At 35.2% G+C, this 16672-nt stretch overlaps 1 protein-coding gene across 1 annotated transcript in view; it reads right to left on the reverse strand.

The window, feature by feature from the left end:
* SLCO6A1 (solute carrier organic anion transporter family member 6A1) overlaps positions 1-16672 on the reverse strand; it is a 109887-nt gene that overhangs the window by 83625 nt on the left and 9590 nt on the right. The window contains exons 2-4 of the mRNA XM_066381969.1: positions 9059-9319; positions 3939-4121; positions 1957-2053 (exon numbers count right to left, since the gene is read on the reverse strand). Of these exons, the coding sequence (XP_066238066.1) occupies positions 1957-2053; positions 3939-4121; positions 9059-9319 (541 nt within the window). The remainder of the gene's footprint in view (positions 1-1956; positions 2054-3938; positions 4122-9058; positions 9320-16672) is intronic.

The raw sequence follows: 16672 nt of genomic DNA on the forward strand, positions 1-16672 counted from the left end.
GATGAGCATAGATGCAAAAACCTCAACAAAATATCAGCAGACCTAGTTGAATAAAACATTATAACCCCACCATGTTAAAATGGTATTTATTTCAGAAATACACGAATGGTTCAATGTCCACAAATCAGTTTATGTTATACACACAACAATAACAAAATGAAAGATAAAAATCATATGATCATGTCAATTGTTGTAGAAAAGCATTTGACAAAATTTAAAATCCATTGATAATAAAAACTCTTAATAAAGTGCCTACAGATGAAATATATTTCAATATAATAAAGGCCATATATGACAAGTTTATAGCTAATATCATTCTCTAAGATCAAGAATAAGACAAGAATGTCCAATCCCTTCACTTTTATTCAGCATCACACTGGAAGTACTAGCCAGAGTGATTAGGTAAAGAAGAAGAAGAAGAAGATGAAGAAGAAGAAAAAGAAGGAGGAGGAGGAGGAGGAGGAGGAGGAGGAGGAGGAGGAGGAGGAGGAGAAGAAGAAGAAGAAGAAGAAGAAGAAGAAGAAGAAGAAGAAGAAGAAGAAGAAGAAGAAGAAGAAGAAGAAGAAGAAGAAGAGGAGGAGGAGGAGGAGGAAGAAGAAAGGAGAGGAGGAAGAGGAGAGGAAGGAAGGAAGGAAGGAAGGAAGGAAGGAAGGAAGGAAGGAAGGAAGGAAGGAAGGAAGGAAGGAAGGAAGGAAGGGAGGGAAAGAAAGAAATGGCATCAAAATCAGAAAGGAATATAAGTAAAATTGTCTCTGTTTGAAGATATTGATACTATATGTAGAAAACCCTAAAGGGTCCAATGAAAAAGCTCTTAAAGACACCATTCTATCAAGTCAACTATTTCTAGACAATGAGGGCAGAGAATAAGATCAGTGAATTCTGGATTTAGCAAGCTGTCAGTAACTTTCTTTGTGTTATCATTGTTATCATATGTTCCCTAAGTCAGAGACAATATTATGTGAGAAACCACAGATGGTTACAGTGGTAAAGTTTATGTTACATGTTTTTTACCACATTTAAAAAAACTGTATGTGGAATTAGTAGTAAGATTGTCATTTAAATGGCCTTTTTAAAATTATACTTCAAGAAGTAATGGTAAAATGTACATTATAGATATATTTACATGTACATATTAGGTGCATATAAGTCACCTTTACATATATTTTTCTAAAAAATATAACTATTACAAATTAAATGTATATATTTATAAGCTAAAGTCAGTGGTGGGATTCAGCTGGGTTGCAGTGATTAAGCAGAACCGATATCTAATTTTTTGTTTAGTTCAGAAAACCAGTTATTAAAATGGCACTTGTAATCAAGATTCTCTCTAGAGTGAGCACCTGGGCAGCCACCCAATGTGGAAATCACAAATTTACATTCCTTACTCTTTTTTAACATTCATCTGCACAACAGTGTATTCTCATGCCTGTAGTAATGCTCATTCCATCTATAGGTGAAAATAATTTGATAGAATTATGATTGTAATGTTTATTTATTCATTTCACAAAACTAATTATACCTTTGATGAAAACTACATTTTTGGAGAGAAATAAGAACTTTATTTTAATTTATCATCAACAATAACAAAAATGTACATTTTAATTCCCTCATGTTTGTTACTGCAGTAAACAAACATATAACAGAAAGAGAAAAAGTGGCAAATAACCAGCGGATGACAAGCTGTCATTTGTCAGGTATTATTTAATATTCTTTCATTAATATTTTAAAACTCTTTCTTATAATCTAGTTTTGTGTACCTCTTTTACTGATCTTATTTAAGTATTAAATGCATGATATAATAAAGTACCCTTTGGTATATTGGGTTTCTTTATACTTAAAATGGTCATTAGAGCAGAGAACTGGTTGTTAAATTATTTGGATCCCACCACTGGCTAAAGTGTCTATTCAATAAATATTTTACACAATGTAGACAAAAAAGGAAAGAATATGGCTTACCTTTCATCAATAGTACTGTTCTCGGCGGTCATAACTAAGGGTGCTGCTATCGCATAACCGAAAGCATAGCCAGCCGTTACTGAAGCTTCTGCAAGGCCTATAACACGAATATTGAACATCAAAGAGTTATATAAGCCAACTTTGTCAGAATAAAAGTTATGTCGCTAAAATGGATTCTCTCTGAAAGCTTCAGAGTATATTTTATTAGTCAGTGTTCTCCAGAGAAACAGAACAAATAAGACATTTAGAAAGCGAGAGAGCTTTTAAGGGTCAGCTTGTGCAATTGTTGGGGCTAGCAAGTCCAAATCTGTTTGACAGGCTGGAAATCCAGGTGAGAGTTAATGTTATAGTTGTGAGTCTACAAACAGGCTGGAAATCCAGGTGAGAGTTAATGTTATAGTTGTGAGTCTACAATTAAGTCTGAAATCCATAAGGCAAGCCAGCTGGCTGGGAAAACTAAAACAAGAATTTTTTTGTTGCAGTCTAGAGACAGAATTACATCTTCTTTAGGAAAGCTCAGTCTTGATTCTAAAAAGGCTTCAACTGATTAGAGGAGGCTCACCCATATTATGGAGGGTAATCTGCTTTACACAGAGTCTACTGATTGTAAATATTAGTCACATCAAAAAAATCACAGAAACAGTTAGACTTGTATTTGACCAAACCGGTTGCCATAATGAAATTAACCATCAATCATATTATCCAATGCATGTATTAGAGAAATTCAGATAACTGAATTATATAATCCACTGTACCTTATCTATATAGTCATACTTAACATATATAAATTCAATATACCTTATTTTACTTTACTTAGTGGAACTAAAATAAGATGATACTTTATAATGATACATTATCATAACTTTCATCTTTCATCTTAGCTGCCTGAGGTAGTAATAAAGTAAGCCTCTCTCTGCAGTGTATAGATGTGTTTTAATTGCTATTCGGTAGATCCAAAAGTAAAACAAATACATTTGTTTCCATCCTCAGTTAAGACAAATAACTCTCAGCAAGTTTTTTTTCTAAAAGCAAACATATATGAATACCATTTATTTTAGTTTATGAGCATGACTTCCCTTACTTCTGATTGAAAACTTACTATTTTGGTGCAAAATGCTATTTTCTTTTAAGTCACCTTCACATTAAATATAGAAAAACAACTTTAATTTGTTTTCCAAAAATGATAGTTAGCTAACCCTGTACAAATAAATGATCTACCAGGACTAAAAGCTATTGCAATATAAGGAAGTACCAGTTATTCTGATACATCTCAGGGTTACTTCTAGGAGGACACAGTAGCACAGAACACTGAAAATGGAGGACACTACATGTGGGCCATTCAACACCATATCACTTCTCTCCTTGAAGGGATGAACAAGATTGTTTTCATTAACTTCAAAATATCAGAGCCCCTCAAAAAGACTAAGTGAGTTAATGTATGTAAAGAACTTAGTACAATGATGACTGTTTTAGCACAACACTTAACCTACTCCTGAAGAAGCATAAAACAATGTTGCTATTCCCTTATGAACATGATGGCAGCAACTTCCCACATATATCCCCAAAGTTTAAACATACGGGTACTCAAGAAATTCAATCTGGTAATTCTGAGATGTTTTCCTAGAGAAATAAACTGCAACCTATATAATTTGATATGACATACGTATATATAATAGACATATACAACATATATGGAAAGAGTATAGTTTTTATTACTTAAGAATACATTTTTCCAATTGCTCTATATCTTTTAGGGTGTCCTTCAGATGACTTTTCTACAATTCCAAATCTCAAGCAACTCTTCAGAATTAAGTGGCTCAATGTGATTTTGAAGTTAAGCATACCAGTTACCATTTATTACAAAGTTTTTATAAGAGCTAATAATTAGCAGTTGTATATCAGTTTAGATATGAACATCAAAATATAGAGTCTCAATAATAACTCAGAATGGGTAAATGATATTAGAAGGGTAAAAAACTTGCCTAAATAAGTACCAGTTGAGTATCTGGAAACGCTGTCATCAAGAAAAGTTATTCCAAGGATATAAAGAGGTATTCCTGCTATTCCCTGCACCGTCTGTCCAAGGATGAAGAAAGATATGTATTTGGACTGGAATGATATGGGTGTCTTGCAACTTCTTGGAATCTTTGTTTCTTTGCAAATATCTTTTAAAAAGATAATTTTAATTTTTTGCTAAATGAGTCAAAACATAAACATACAACAAATATATAGTATCTTTTATGAAATAATTTACCTTTTTCAAACTATTTCTACCATTATAGTTTTTCTTTTAGTTAAGATTTAATTACATTGCATGTAGTTGTTCTATGATCATCAGGTTATCAGAAAAATGCAATCATAAATTAAAGTTTGTGGGAATACTGAAAAGATGCAAATACTATAAACCAAATGTAAATGTGTATGTATGACTCTATGTATATATACACTCTTATGTTTGAGTAGGTAAATATACATATCTTAAATTTGGCATCTAATAACTCTGACTTTTGACCTAGGATTAAAGTATTTATAATTTTAGATTATTTGAATTACTAAAGATTACCTTCTAAGTTTAGTTCCATATCCACTTCTTCAGCATCATCACATTATTGTGTTACTTTATATCCACTAACTCTAGGATATTGGTTCATAAGGACAAGACATTTTACCAGTAGTTTTCAACTTGTATGCCACAAGAATGTTTAAAACATGCAATATCTAATTATTTAGTCAGGTGCACTGACCTCTCTTCCATTATATTGTTAAATAAAGAAATGACAACAGCAAAGACAATAATAACTATCCAATGTGAATGAATCAAAATTATACCCATTTTTTGTCAGATCAACAAAAAAATATTTTTTTGGTGTGCCACAGAATTTTAGTAATTAGTTTATATGTGCCATGAGATGAAAAAGGTTGAAAATTGTTGCATTATACAATAAAATTTTGTTGGCCATTATTTAATAATCCATTAGATTTTAAATTTCTTTAGAGGACAGTCTATTTCTTGTGTTTGTTAGTATTACATTTGTTATTAGATTGGTAGATACAAACAATATTAGATCATTCTGATTGTGTACATTTGATTGGAATTAACAAAATGATTAAAATATTATTTGAAACACCGGGCAATGTATAGATTGCAAAATAGTACACTAATGGGAAATTTCAGCTGGTTTAGTATTCATATGGAATATTTGATTTCATGTTAAATAGGAGTAGGTCTCTAGAATTGTGATTTAAACTACTTATGATTCAATTTTTATATAGCCATATCAGTATCAGTGTGATATTTTCAACATCCTGGCCTTTTAGTTTCTTGAATTGCTTTCTCTCCACATAAGGTAAGATATGCCACTTACCTTAGTTACTCAATTTAAACTTTCAAAAACAATGAACTGCAAACCTTCCTTCATTACGTTTTTTTTTTTTTCCTGAAGCTGGAAACGGGGAGAGACAGACAGACTCCCGCATGCGCCCGACCAGGATCCACCAGGCACGCCCACCAGGGGGCGACGCTCTGCCCCTCCGGGGCGTCGCTCTGTTGCGACCAGAGCCACTCTAGCTCCTGGGGCAGAGGCCAAGGAGCCATCCCCAGCGCCCGGGCCATCTTTGCTCCAATGGAGCCTTGCTGCGGGAGGGGAAGAGAGAGACAGAGAGGAAGGAGAGGGGGAGGGGTGGAGAAGCAGATGGGTGCTTTTCCTGTGTGCCCTGGCTGGGAATCGAACCCGGGACTTCTGCACGCCAGGTCGACACTCTACCACTGAGCCAACCGGCCAGGGCCATTACAATTTTAAGTATCCTACAAATATCTTTATCTTTCTAGTTCACTCCTTCTACAATTACAACAATCCTTAAAACCCACTAGGACGTGTAATCCATTAATTCGGCTCTTTTTCACTATCCCAATCTCATTTTTACAATATGTCCTTATTCTCTTGTTTTCATCATAACACTTTTAAATCTCTTGCTCTCTTTTATATCATTCAATCCCTCTGTAAAATTGCAAACCTAGCTAAATTAAACTCTTCTCTTTACTCTATACACCTACACGTTTAAAGCTGAATGTGGCCACAGAAAAACACACAACCATGCAAATCTCACTTTGAATTCATGATTATTAAATTTAAGGAGGTTTTTTACCATCATGATAATCAAACATGTCCCTTGTCTAATACTCTTGCCTTCTCCTAGAAAATTCAACTTGTTTTCTTTCTCATTTCATATTAAGGAACATAAAATAAGCTACAAATATAACAAAATGACAAGGAGAATCTGATAAAGGAAGAAAGCAGATGTCAATAGATGGAAGGTTTCAACAAAAGAACTGCTGTTTTTAATTATATAAGTGAGTTAGAAGAAGTAGTGGGTAAACTTAGAGTGAGGTAATAGATATGAAGGAATTTCTCAATAAAGTGGCAGTTGATTGCAACCATGGACATGTGGGTGGTCAATTAAAAGTAAAGGTCTAGAAACTAAAGATCAGAGTGTGGTACAACTTATTTTCACAAACTAGTGAAGAAAATTCAGTTTTAACTGCTAAAAGATTTGGTGTGGTATGATATCTACTTGTTGCTTGAGGCATAGGGCCTGAAGATCAACTTCTCATGAGTACCGACAACTGTAAAGACATGGAAGGAACAGAGAAAAGGAATGGTAAGCGGTGGGAAATGGACTGTTCCAAAGAGAACATATAAATCACATACACACACACACACCAACTGATGTGTGACCATAGAACAGAAAATTGGTTATGTAAGAAATAAACATTTAAACAAAGTAAAATATCTGCATAGATAGGTGATGGAATGAGTATTTTACTGCAAAGACTGCTTATTTCTGCTTTTCTAATACCAGGCTGATGGTTACCCAGTAAATATACTAAATAGGTATTGTTAGATTAATTGCATGTTCCTAATCACAAACAGAAATAAAATATGTAGAATCAAGATGATATAAAGAAGGCACAAATAAAGAAAGATTGTACTATTTCTACCCCATGACCCTTATTAAGTGCTAATCAAGGAGCATTTTTAGTATGTCTCAATCAGTGCTTCCTAACCTCTCACCTTTCTGACCAGGACAGGGTAAAGAGTACAATAGCAATGATGTGGGTTTTCTTGTTCTGTTTTTTTCTTTTTCTTTTTACAGAGACAGAGAGAGTCAGAGAGAGGGATAGATAAGGACAGACAGGAACGGAGAGAGATGAGAAGCATCAATCATTATTTTTTTGTTGTGACACCTTAGTTGTTCATTGATTGCTTTCTCATATGTGCCTTGACTGCGGGCCTTCAGCAGACCGAGTAACAACCCCTTGCTCGAGCCAGTGACCTTGGGTCCAAGCTGGGGAGCTTTTACTCAAACCAGATGAACCCACGCTCAAGCTGGCGACCTTGAGGTCTCGAACCTGGGTCTTCCGCATCCCAGTTCAACGCTCTATCCACTGTGCCACTGCCTGGTCAGGCTGATGTGTTTTTAATTCCCTTTTTCCCATAAGTAATACTCTAGTTCAATTAGCTGTCTGTTCTACAAATATAATAATAAATATATTATGAATATATTCTACAAATAAATAAATACATTTATTTGAAAACCTTATATATATACATAATATATAGTTCATATATTGGTATGATGTATATCAGTATATAACTTAAATATAAACTTTATAGTAAATACATATATTAATTACATTAATATATTATGTAAATTATTATACTTAAAATGAGTTACTTTAGTTGATATTATACATTGCTAACATACATTTTAAATATCATAAGCTTGCATATACACACACATGCACACACACACACACACAGACACCCTCAGCCTTTTTCTATCATGTCTTGTCCAATTTGAACTTGCCAAAATAGATAAATGCATTCCAACAATTTTACAAGCCTATAAACCACAAGAAAGTTGTGAATAAGGTCAGAAATAGTGCTGACATTTAAACAGCGTTTAACTATCGAGAGTAGCAAAAAGATTGTTGAGTACATATTCTTGGCCCTGGTCAGTTGGCTCAGTGGTAGAGTGTCAGCCAGGCATGTGGATGTCCCTGGGTTCAATTCCCAGTCTGGGTACACAGGAGAAGCATTTACTTCCTCACCCTTCCCCCTCTTGCTTCTCCCTCTCTATCTCTCTTTCCCTCCTGCAGCCATGGCTCGATTGGAGTGAGTTGGCTGAAGATGGCTTCATGGCCTCTGCCACAGGCACTAAGAGCTCAGTTGCTGAGCAACAGAGCAATACCCCAGATGGGCAGAGCATCACCCCCTAGTGGGCTTGATGGGTGAATCCCAGTTGGAGCGCATGTGGGAATCTGTCTCTGTCTCCTCTCCTCTTAATGAATAAAAAAGGTAAAGGTATACATATTCTTTAAGATTTTATGTATTGACTTTAAGAGAAAGGAGAGACAGAAAATCAAAAAGTAGGGGGAGGAGCGGGAAGCATCAACTGGTAGTTGATTCTTGTATGTTCCTTGATCAGGCAAGTCCAGGGATTTGAACCCATGAACTCAGCATTCCAGGTCAATGCTTTATCCACTGTGCCACTACAGACCAGGCTAAATGAATACATTTTAAAAAATGAACAAAGTGAAGAAACCACCAATGATTTAAATTCAAATTCCTATGTTAAAGGGCAGCTCCCATTCTGAAATGGTAGGAGTAGCTAGAAAATGCCTGACCTATCCTTTTTTTGTGCGTAAGTTTTTATGTTTGTATTTGTGTTTCTGTGTACATGTTTTAAGGTAAAAATAATAGAATTAATTAAAGAATATTGTAGAAAAAATAAGGAATTACTAAACTTCTCAAGAGTTAAAAAATTAATAAAAGAAAAATAATTTCACAAAGTAATTATCATAAAATATTCTTTCTTCTTCCTAGGCCCATCTTATATGAAAGGATACATAATCGTAAGTTGAGAGAATGGATATATGTTACTAGGAAGCTACAATTAATTGGCATCATAAACTTGATCATATAAATATATATAGATGTATGAATGTACAACAGACAAATATGACAAGTCTATTTTAAATTCCTAAAGGCAATGATTTAAATGAATAATGATTTGATGTATGACAGTATCAAAATCTTACCTTCACTTTCAGTTTTCATTTGATATTTTTCACCACTGTAGTTTGGAAAAGCAAATAAAAGTGATCCAAATCCTATTAAAAAGCAGGAAAATGTAATCCATCTTATTATGTTTCCTCTTACTCCATAGTATGATATAAACAATACTATCAGGCAAGATGAAATATCGTAACTTGTTGACAATATTATACTTGCAAAGGTTTTCACATGATTGTTCTTCGTAAATGTGTCAATGCTCATATCTACAAGACCAAACACAATACCTAAAATGTAAAAAAAGAAAAAAAAGCAATTAATATAAATTTTAAGGGACAATATAGATCACCATTATAATCATTATAAAGCAAAACTCAGTTTATAGTGATTTAAGTTTATTTCACACTATTCTGAATCATTCCGATTTATAAGCACATGATGATTCCTTTTCTAAAACACTAATAGGCCTTAACCTCTATTGAAATATTTGTTAATGGAATTATTGTAAGTAATTTTTAAATACTATATTCATGAGTAATTTAGCAAAGAATATGATCTTTTTAATCATCTCAGTACTGTTACTTTGATGTATATTTTAATTATAAAAATGAATAAATAAAAAATTAGTATTTACTATCCAGAACAGTAAGTAAAACATTTTGGCCCAGTGTACATGTTGGCTCAGCAGGGAGAGCATTGGCCTGGCATATGGACATCCCGGGTTTGATTTCTGGTCAGGGGGCACAAGAGAAGCAAACATCTGCTCTCTGCTCCTCCTTCTGCACCTTTTCTCCTTCTTCTCCTTCTCCAGCCAGTGGCTCAGTTGGTCCGAGCATCAAGCCAGACACTGAGGATAGCTTGGTTGGTCCCAGCATGGGTCAGCTTCAGACACTAAAAACAGCCCAGTTGAGCATCAGCCCAGACAGGGTTGCAGGGTGGATCCCGGTCAGGGCATATGCGGGAGTCTGTCTCACTATCTCCCCTCCTCTCACTTAAAAACAAACAAACATTATCAAAATAGATAAAGCCCAACATGTACTCCACAAGCACATTCTTTTCTCTCCCTCAATAACCCTCTATCCTATAATTGAAACTCATTTTTCTTAGCCTTAACACATTTCTGGCAATGCATATTCACTAAGGCGACCAATTGTCCTCCTTTAGGGAGGAACAGTCCTTCTTTTGTAAGTTCCGTCCTCCCTCAAAAACTGTCCTCCTACATGTTTTCCTTTTTGATACTGGAAGACTAATCTGTAAATGTCCATATTTTATCGATTAAGAGTTGATCCATTACGTGTGATGTGGCATATTTGTATCTAAATGAGCACTTTTTTCTTACAATTACATGTATCATTAAAAATTAATAGGCATGTAAGTATAATTACAATATAAAATATTACAAATGTTTTTATTATGCATTTATCATTTTATAGTGTATTATTGATGAAATGAATAAAATGTTTCTTTTATTTACGATATTGTTTTCTTCAATTTATTTTTGTCCTTTTCATTGTAAAAAGTTGGTCACCTTATATACAGTACAGAGTATTGCTTGTCAGGTTCTTGAACATTAAATAAATAGTATCACATATGCCCATTTCCATCACTCAGAATCCAGCTGGGGAAAAGTAATCATACTAAATATTTTAAACAAAAAGAAATTGACATAGAAGTTAGTTGGTTATAAATAATACATTTCTTGGATTGAAAAGGGAAAATAGTTACTAATCAAAACCCATGATATCTATGCTACCAATGTTGCTGGAGTATGGGCAGCTGCCGGGGTGGCTGCTGCTGCTGGACCTGCACTCGCTACCTCTTCTGCAGGAAGCCAGAACCACTGCTAATGCTTAGAGCTGGCACACAGTCACCAGCTGCTCCTGCTTCTCTTCCAGTTGCCAGAGCCCAAAAGCACTACGCTGCTGAGTTGTCCACTGTTGCTACTGATGGAGCTGCATTAATTACTAACCATAAGTCCTGAAGCCTTCACAACCTCAGGATTGCTGCTGCTGTCAAAAATATCACCAGAAACAGGGAGCAGAAAACAAAAAAATAAACTTCCCTTTGCTCCTTTTTCAAATCTACTGCCACAGTTTTTCACTGGTACCACCTAGGTGAAGCCAGCTGGCCAGGAAATCTGATAAATGTAGTTTACAGGCTGCTAATTTCCTTATGTAATGCCGGCGGCCAAGGCCAGGCAGATTCACATTGGACTTGGCAGATGGTAGAGAAACTGCAGAGCTGGAAAGGGTTGGGCCATTCCGTTTAATAAAGTCTCACAATGGCAGCACACAGCCAGAGGAAACCACCTCTCAGGCAAACAAACAGCAAGTATGGCCCCTCACAGTGGAGGGCAGACAACAAGCCATCCACAATCCCCACGCGCGCAAGCACGCATAGCCTTATATAGGCTAATGCACACGTGCCTCTGCCAGGTGCTCAGGCACTAATCAAGAGAAGCGCTTGCAGCTGGTACACCAGTGAGCAAGCCTAACACAGGTGCCCCACACCTTACAACAGGAATGAGTCCTCAAGGGGAACAATGGAGTTTGTGGCCAACAGACAAACCCTTGCAAAGTTCCCCTTTAGACTGCTCAAGGTACATTTTCACCCTTCTTCCCATATTTAAACTACCATACCAAATTAATAGCAATATCATCATACTTCTTCCTGACATGTTTCAATTATTCTTTCAAGAACCTTCTTATGCTTTCCCCTGAAGAAAGGGAGGTACATAGGAAACACATAACCCAATCAGTCACCATATCTACCTCAAGGTCATCCTAATCCTTCTTCTAGTTCAGTCACAAACATGAATTGATTTCCTTTAACATAAAAACCAAATCACAAAGGTATAAATGGTACAGAGACATATAAAAGATATAATTAAGCAAATATACCATAGGCCTAACTAAATTTGTGAGGGAATTATATTGCAAAAAACACCATAACTCTGACTTAGAACCACAGTGATTTGACAAACCAACAGTAGCAAGAAACAAGATATAAAAACTTTCCTGCACTCAAGAAAGGAATTTTTCCAACTCTCATTTTAGCTGTGGTTAATAAGGATAATGGACAAGGCAAGACATGTCCTGTCAGTAATGGTGGACATCTCTGGAGTCAGGGTATTAACTCCCCTTCTCATTCAGGAACATTCTGTAACCTAGAGATGAAGTTATAAAGTTATCACCCACAATATTCTTTTATAAAATAGTAAGATAAAGAGAATGTGAAAAAATTAAAAACTGGAATACACACATAAACAAATGTATATATGTTTTGTGTGTTTACACAGAAAACAAACAAGAAAGAGAAAAATGCATACTTGCCATAGTTTTCATTTCTCTAAATATTTATGAGACACAGTTGATACTTATAACCTCCTACCCTATTCACTCCCTCTTCTACCTCTTATTCTCACATAACATACATAGTTTATTTCAAAGTATACACTTCACTCTATAGACTAGCACCCAGACTTTTTGATTGTTGTTTCCTAGGTGGAATGCTATCTGAGTCTTCAGTGGGACACTAGAAGTATCTATAAGGCCAATAGTTTCTGGTAGTAAGAACAGTGAATTCCATAAACATGAACTCTCTGATATACTTCTTTCGCTATAAAATACATTCCTTCATTAGAAGCAATGTGATGATAACATATTTCCCCTGTATAAGATGCTCTCATGTATAAGGTTCACCTTAATTTTGGGGCCTGAAATTAAAATATATATATATATTACATAAAGTTATTGAACTTTTTATTCATCATAAAATTCATACAACTCCTCATCTTCATGAAAAAAAAATGGGAAATGCAAGTAAAAAAATCTACAACCATTGTATAAGACACACCCAGGTTCTAGACCCCACATTTTTTGGAAAACAGGTGCATCTTATACATGGGAGAATATGGTAAATAAGATGATCATGATGGTGTATAAGGCATTCATTAAGCCCAAATATAGTTGTTTTAGCATAATCATGGTGATAAAAGAACCCATATCCAAAACAAATCATCTATTTCAGTGAGAAGAAATTATTGCCCACTTCATAATAGAAAAGTATGATGTAATCAACTTGCCTCCAGGTAGCTGGTTTATTCCACTAGGGAATGGAGCCATTTCCTGGATTGTGTTGTCTTTTCTGGTAGATAAGACAGGCACTCAACAGTGCAATAGCCAGATCAGCTCTGATGAAGATAAATCCATGCATTCAGCTTTTATATAACCTTTACCTTTGACACAATTGTCACTACAAGCCCACTGAAGAAACTGCTGAGAAAAGAGTCTGGCTAATATTCAGAGAATAGTTTTCTATCTACCTCATTATTGAGAGCTTCCACTGTAATGGATTTCTTTGGTGAACATTTGCATGGGATAATTTCCCATTCAGAAAGATATACCAATTACCTAGCCCTCCTAGTCACCAGATGGTCAACCCATTAGGCAATGGCAGTTTGGTAACTAGGAAATTTTTTTTAAATTTTTTTTTAATTTTTTTATTTTTTAATAAATTTTTATTAATGATAATGGGATGACATTAATAAATCAGGGTACATATATTCAAAGAAAACATGCCTAGGTTATTTTGTCATTAAATTATGTTGCATACCCCTCACCCAAAGTCAGATTGTCCTCCGCCTCCCTCTATCTAGTTCTCTGTGCCCCTCCCCCTCCCCCTAACTCTCTCCCTCCCTCCCTCCCATGTCCTCCCTCCCCCCGCCCCTGGTAACCACCACACTCTTGTCCATGTCTCTTAGTCTCGTTTTTATATTCCACCAATGTATGGAATCATGTAGTTCTTGTTTTTTTCTGATTTACTTATTTCACTCCGTATAATGTTATCAAGATCCCACCATTTTGCTGTAAATGATCTGATGTCATCATTTCTTATAGCTGAGTAGTATTCCATAGTGTATATGTGCCACATCTTCTTTATCCAGTCTTCTATTGAAGGGCTTTTTGGTTGTTTCCATGTCTTGGCCACTGTGAACAGTGCTGCAATGAACATGGGGCTACATGTGTCTTCACGTATCAATGTTTCTGAGGTTTGGGGGTATATACCCAGTAGAGGGATTGCTGGGTCATAAGGTAGTTCTATTTGCAGTTTTTTGAGGAACCACCATACTTTCCTCCATAATGGTTGTACTACTTTACAGTCCCACCAACAGTGGATGAGAGTTCCCTTTTCTCCGCAGCCTCTCCAACATTTGCTATTACCCGTCTTGTTGATAATAGCTAATCTAACAGGGGTGAGGTGGTATCTCATTGTAGTTTTGATTTGCATTTCTCTAATAACTAATGAAGCTGAGCATCTTTTCATATATCTGTTGGCCATTTGTATTTCTTCCTGGGAGAAGTGTCTGTTCATGTCCTCTTCCCATTTTTTTATTGGATTGTTTGTTTGTTTGTTGTTGAGTTTTATGAGTTCTTTGTAAATTTTGGATATTAGGCCCTTATCTGAGCTGTTGAATGAAAATATCATTTCCCATTTAGTTGGCTGTCTGTTTATTTTGATATCAGTTTCTCTTGCTGAGCAAAAACTTTTTATTCTGATGTAGTCCCATTCATTTATCTTTGCCTTCACTTCTCTTGCCATTGGAGTCAAGTTCATAAAATGTTCTTTAAAACCCAGGTCCATGATTTTAGTACCTATGTCTTCTTCTATGTATTTTATTGTTTCAGGTCTTATATTTAGGTCTTTGATCCATTTTGAATTAATTTTAGTACACGGGGACAGGCTGTAGTCGAGTTTCATTCTTTTGCATGTGGCTTTCCAGTTTTCCCAACACCATTTGTTGAAGAGGCTTTCTTTTCTCCATTGTGTGTTGTTGGCCCCTTTATCAAAGATTATTTGACCATATATATGTGGTTTTATTTCTGGGCTTTCTATTCTGTTCCATTGGTCTGAGTGTCTATTTTTCTGCCAATACCATGCTGTTTTGATTATCATGGCCCTATAATATAGTTTAAAGTCAGGTATTGTAATGCCCCCAGCTTCATTCTTTTTCCTTAGGATTGTTTTGGCTATTCAGGGTTTTTTATAGTTCCATATAAATCTGATGATTTTTTGTTCCATTTCTTTAAAAAATCTCATAGGAATTTTGATGGGAATTGCATTAAATTTATATATTGCTTTGGGTAATATGGCCATTTTAATTATATTTATTCTTCCTATCCAAGAACAAGGAATATTTTTCCATCTCATTGTGTCTTTTTCTATTTCTCTTAATAATGCCTTGTAGTTTTCGTTATATAGGTCCTTTACATTCTTTGTTATGTTTATTCCTAGGTATTTTATTTTTTTTGTTGCAATCGTGAAGGGGATTATTTTTTTGAGTTCGTTTTCTAATATTTCATTGTTGGCATATAGAAAGGCTATGGACTTTTGTATGTTAATTTTGTATCCTGCGACCTTACTGTATTGGTTTATTGTTTCTAATAATCTTTTTGTGGAGTCCTTCGGGTTTTCGATGTATAGGATCATATCATCAGCAAAAAGTGATGCCTTTCCTTCTTCTTTTCCGATATGGATGCCTTTTATTTCTTTGTCTTGTCTGATTGCTCTGGCCAGAACTTCTAGCACCACGTTAAATAAGAGTGGAGAGAGTGGACAACCCTGTCTTGGGTAACTAGGAAATTTAATCAAATTGTACTGCTCAATGTTCTGCCCACTGGAAGGATTTTCCTTTTCTTCTATTTTTCAGGGACTCCCTGAGTGGAAGGGACTATAATGTTTACCATAGGATACTTTCACCTTCAAAAATCATAGGCACTAAAGATTATGTTTCTTTCTTAGTAATGAATAGTACAAATGAAGAAACTTTTCGGATTGGCCTGTAGAGACATTACTGAAGTGGCAGAAAAATTTGTGGTGTAAAACACATTATCTCCTAGGGCAGACTTTATGTTAGTCATTCTGGGTGTCTAAATTTCCATCATAGGAGTCAATTACAGAAGCTATTGGTTTCCCAAAGTTCTGCCCTCAATAAGAACCTTATCTCAGGCAACATTTGAAATGACTGTTTGTCTCTACATGCCATGGACTTCCAGTGTACCATTTTCCACAGGCACAACTATTGTTATTTCTGCTGCTTTCAAGTCCAGTTAGGTCAGATAACCAATTCCAGAATCCTATCTTTGAGGGACGGTTTGTTTGTTTGTTCCTGATTCAATGCTTGATATGGAGTACGATATAAAAAATATATCATTTTTATAACTTATAGACAAACTAATTTTGTTACATTGGTGAAGCTAAAAGTTTAGTCAAAACTTTTCCAATACCATTATATCTCATAGCATTTTTTGAAAGAAATATTATTATTGATACATACTTTAACCAATTTTTTAACCATACTTATCTCTAATAAAAAGGTATTGATATTTTTCTGAAGAACATATGTTTAATATGATCTCATTTCTATTCTCATGAAATTAGCTGCAATTAATCAAAGTTGTCTTTTATAGTTTTGTAGCAAAGGATTGACTCTACAAGTCTTGGTTACTCTAAAAAAAGACCTGTTTTTAGGACTGACCTTTGGCTCCTGGGAGATGACTCTGAGTCTTTGAATATTTTGCCTAATAAGAGCCCCTTTATAGGTCTAAAACCTTGGACCACACAGTAGCAATTGGATCAGA

This window comes from Saccopteryx leptura, chromosome 4 (genome assembly GCF_036850995.1).
Source record: "Saccopteryx leptura isolate mSacLep1 chromosome 4, mSacLep1_pri_phased_curated, whole genome shotgun sequence".
Classification (NCBI taxonomy): domain Eukaryota; kingdom Metazoa; phylum Chordata; class Mammalia; order Chiroptera; family Emballonuridae; genus Saccopteryx; species Saccopteryx leptura.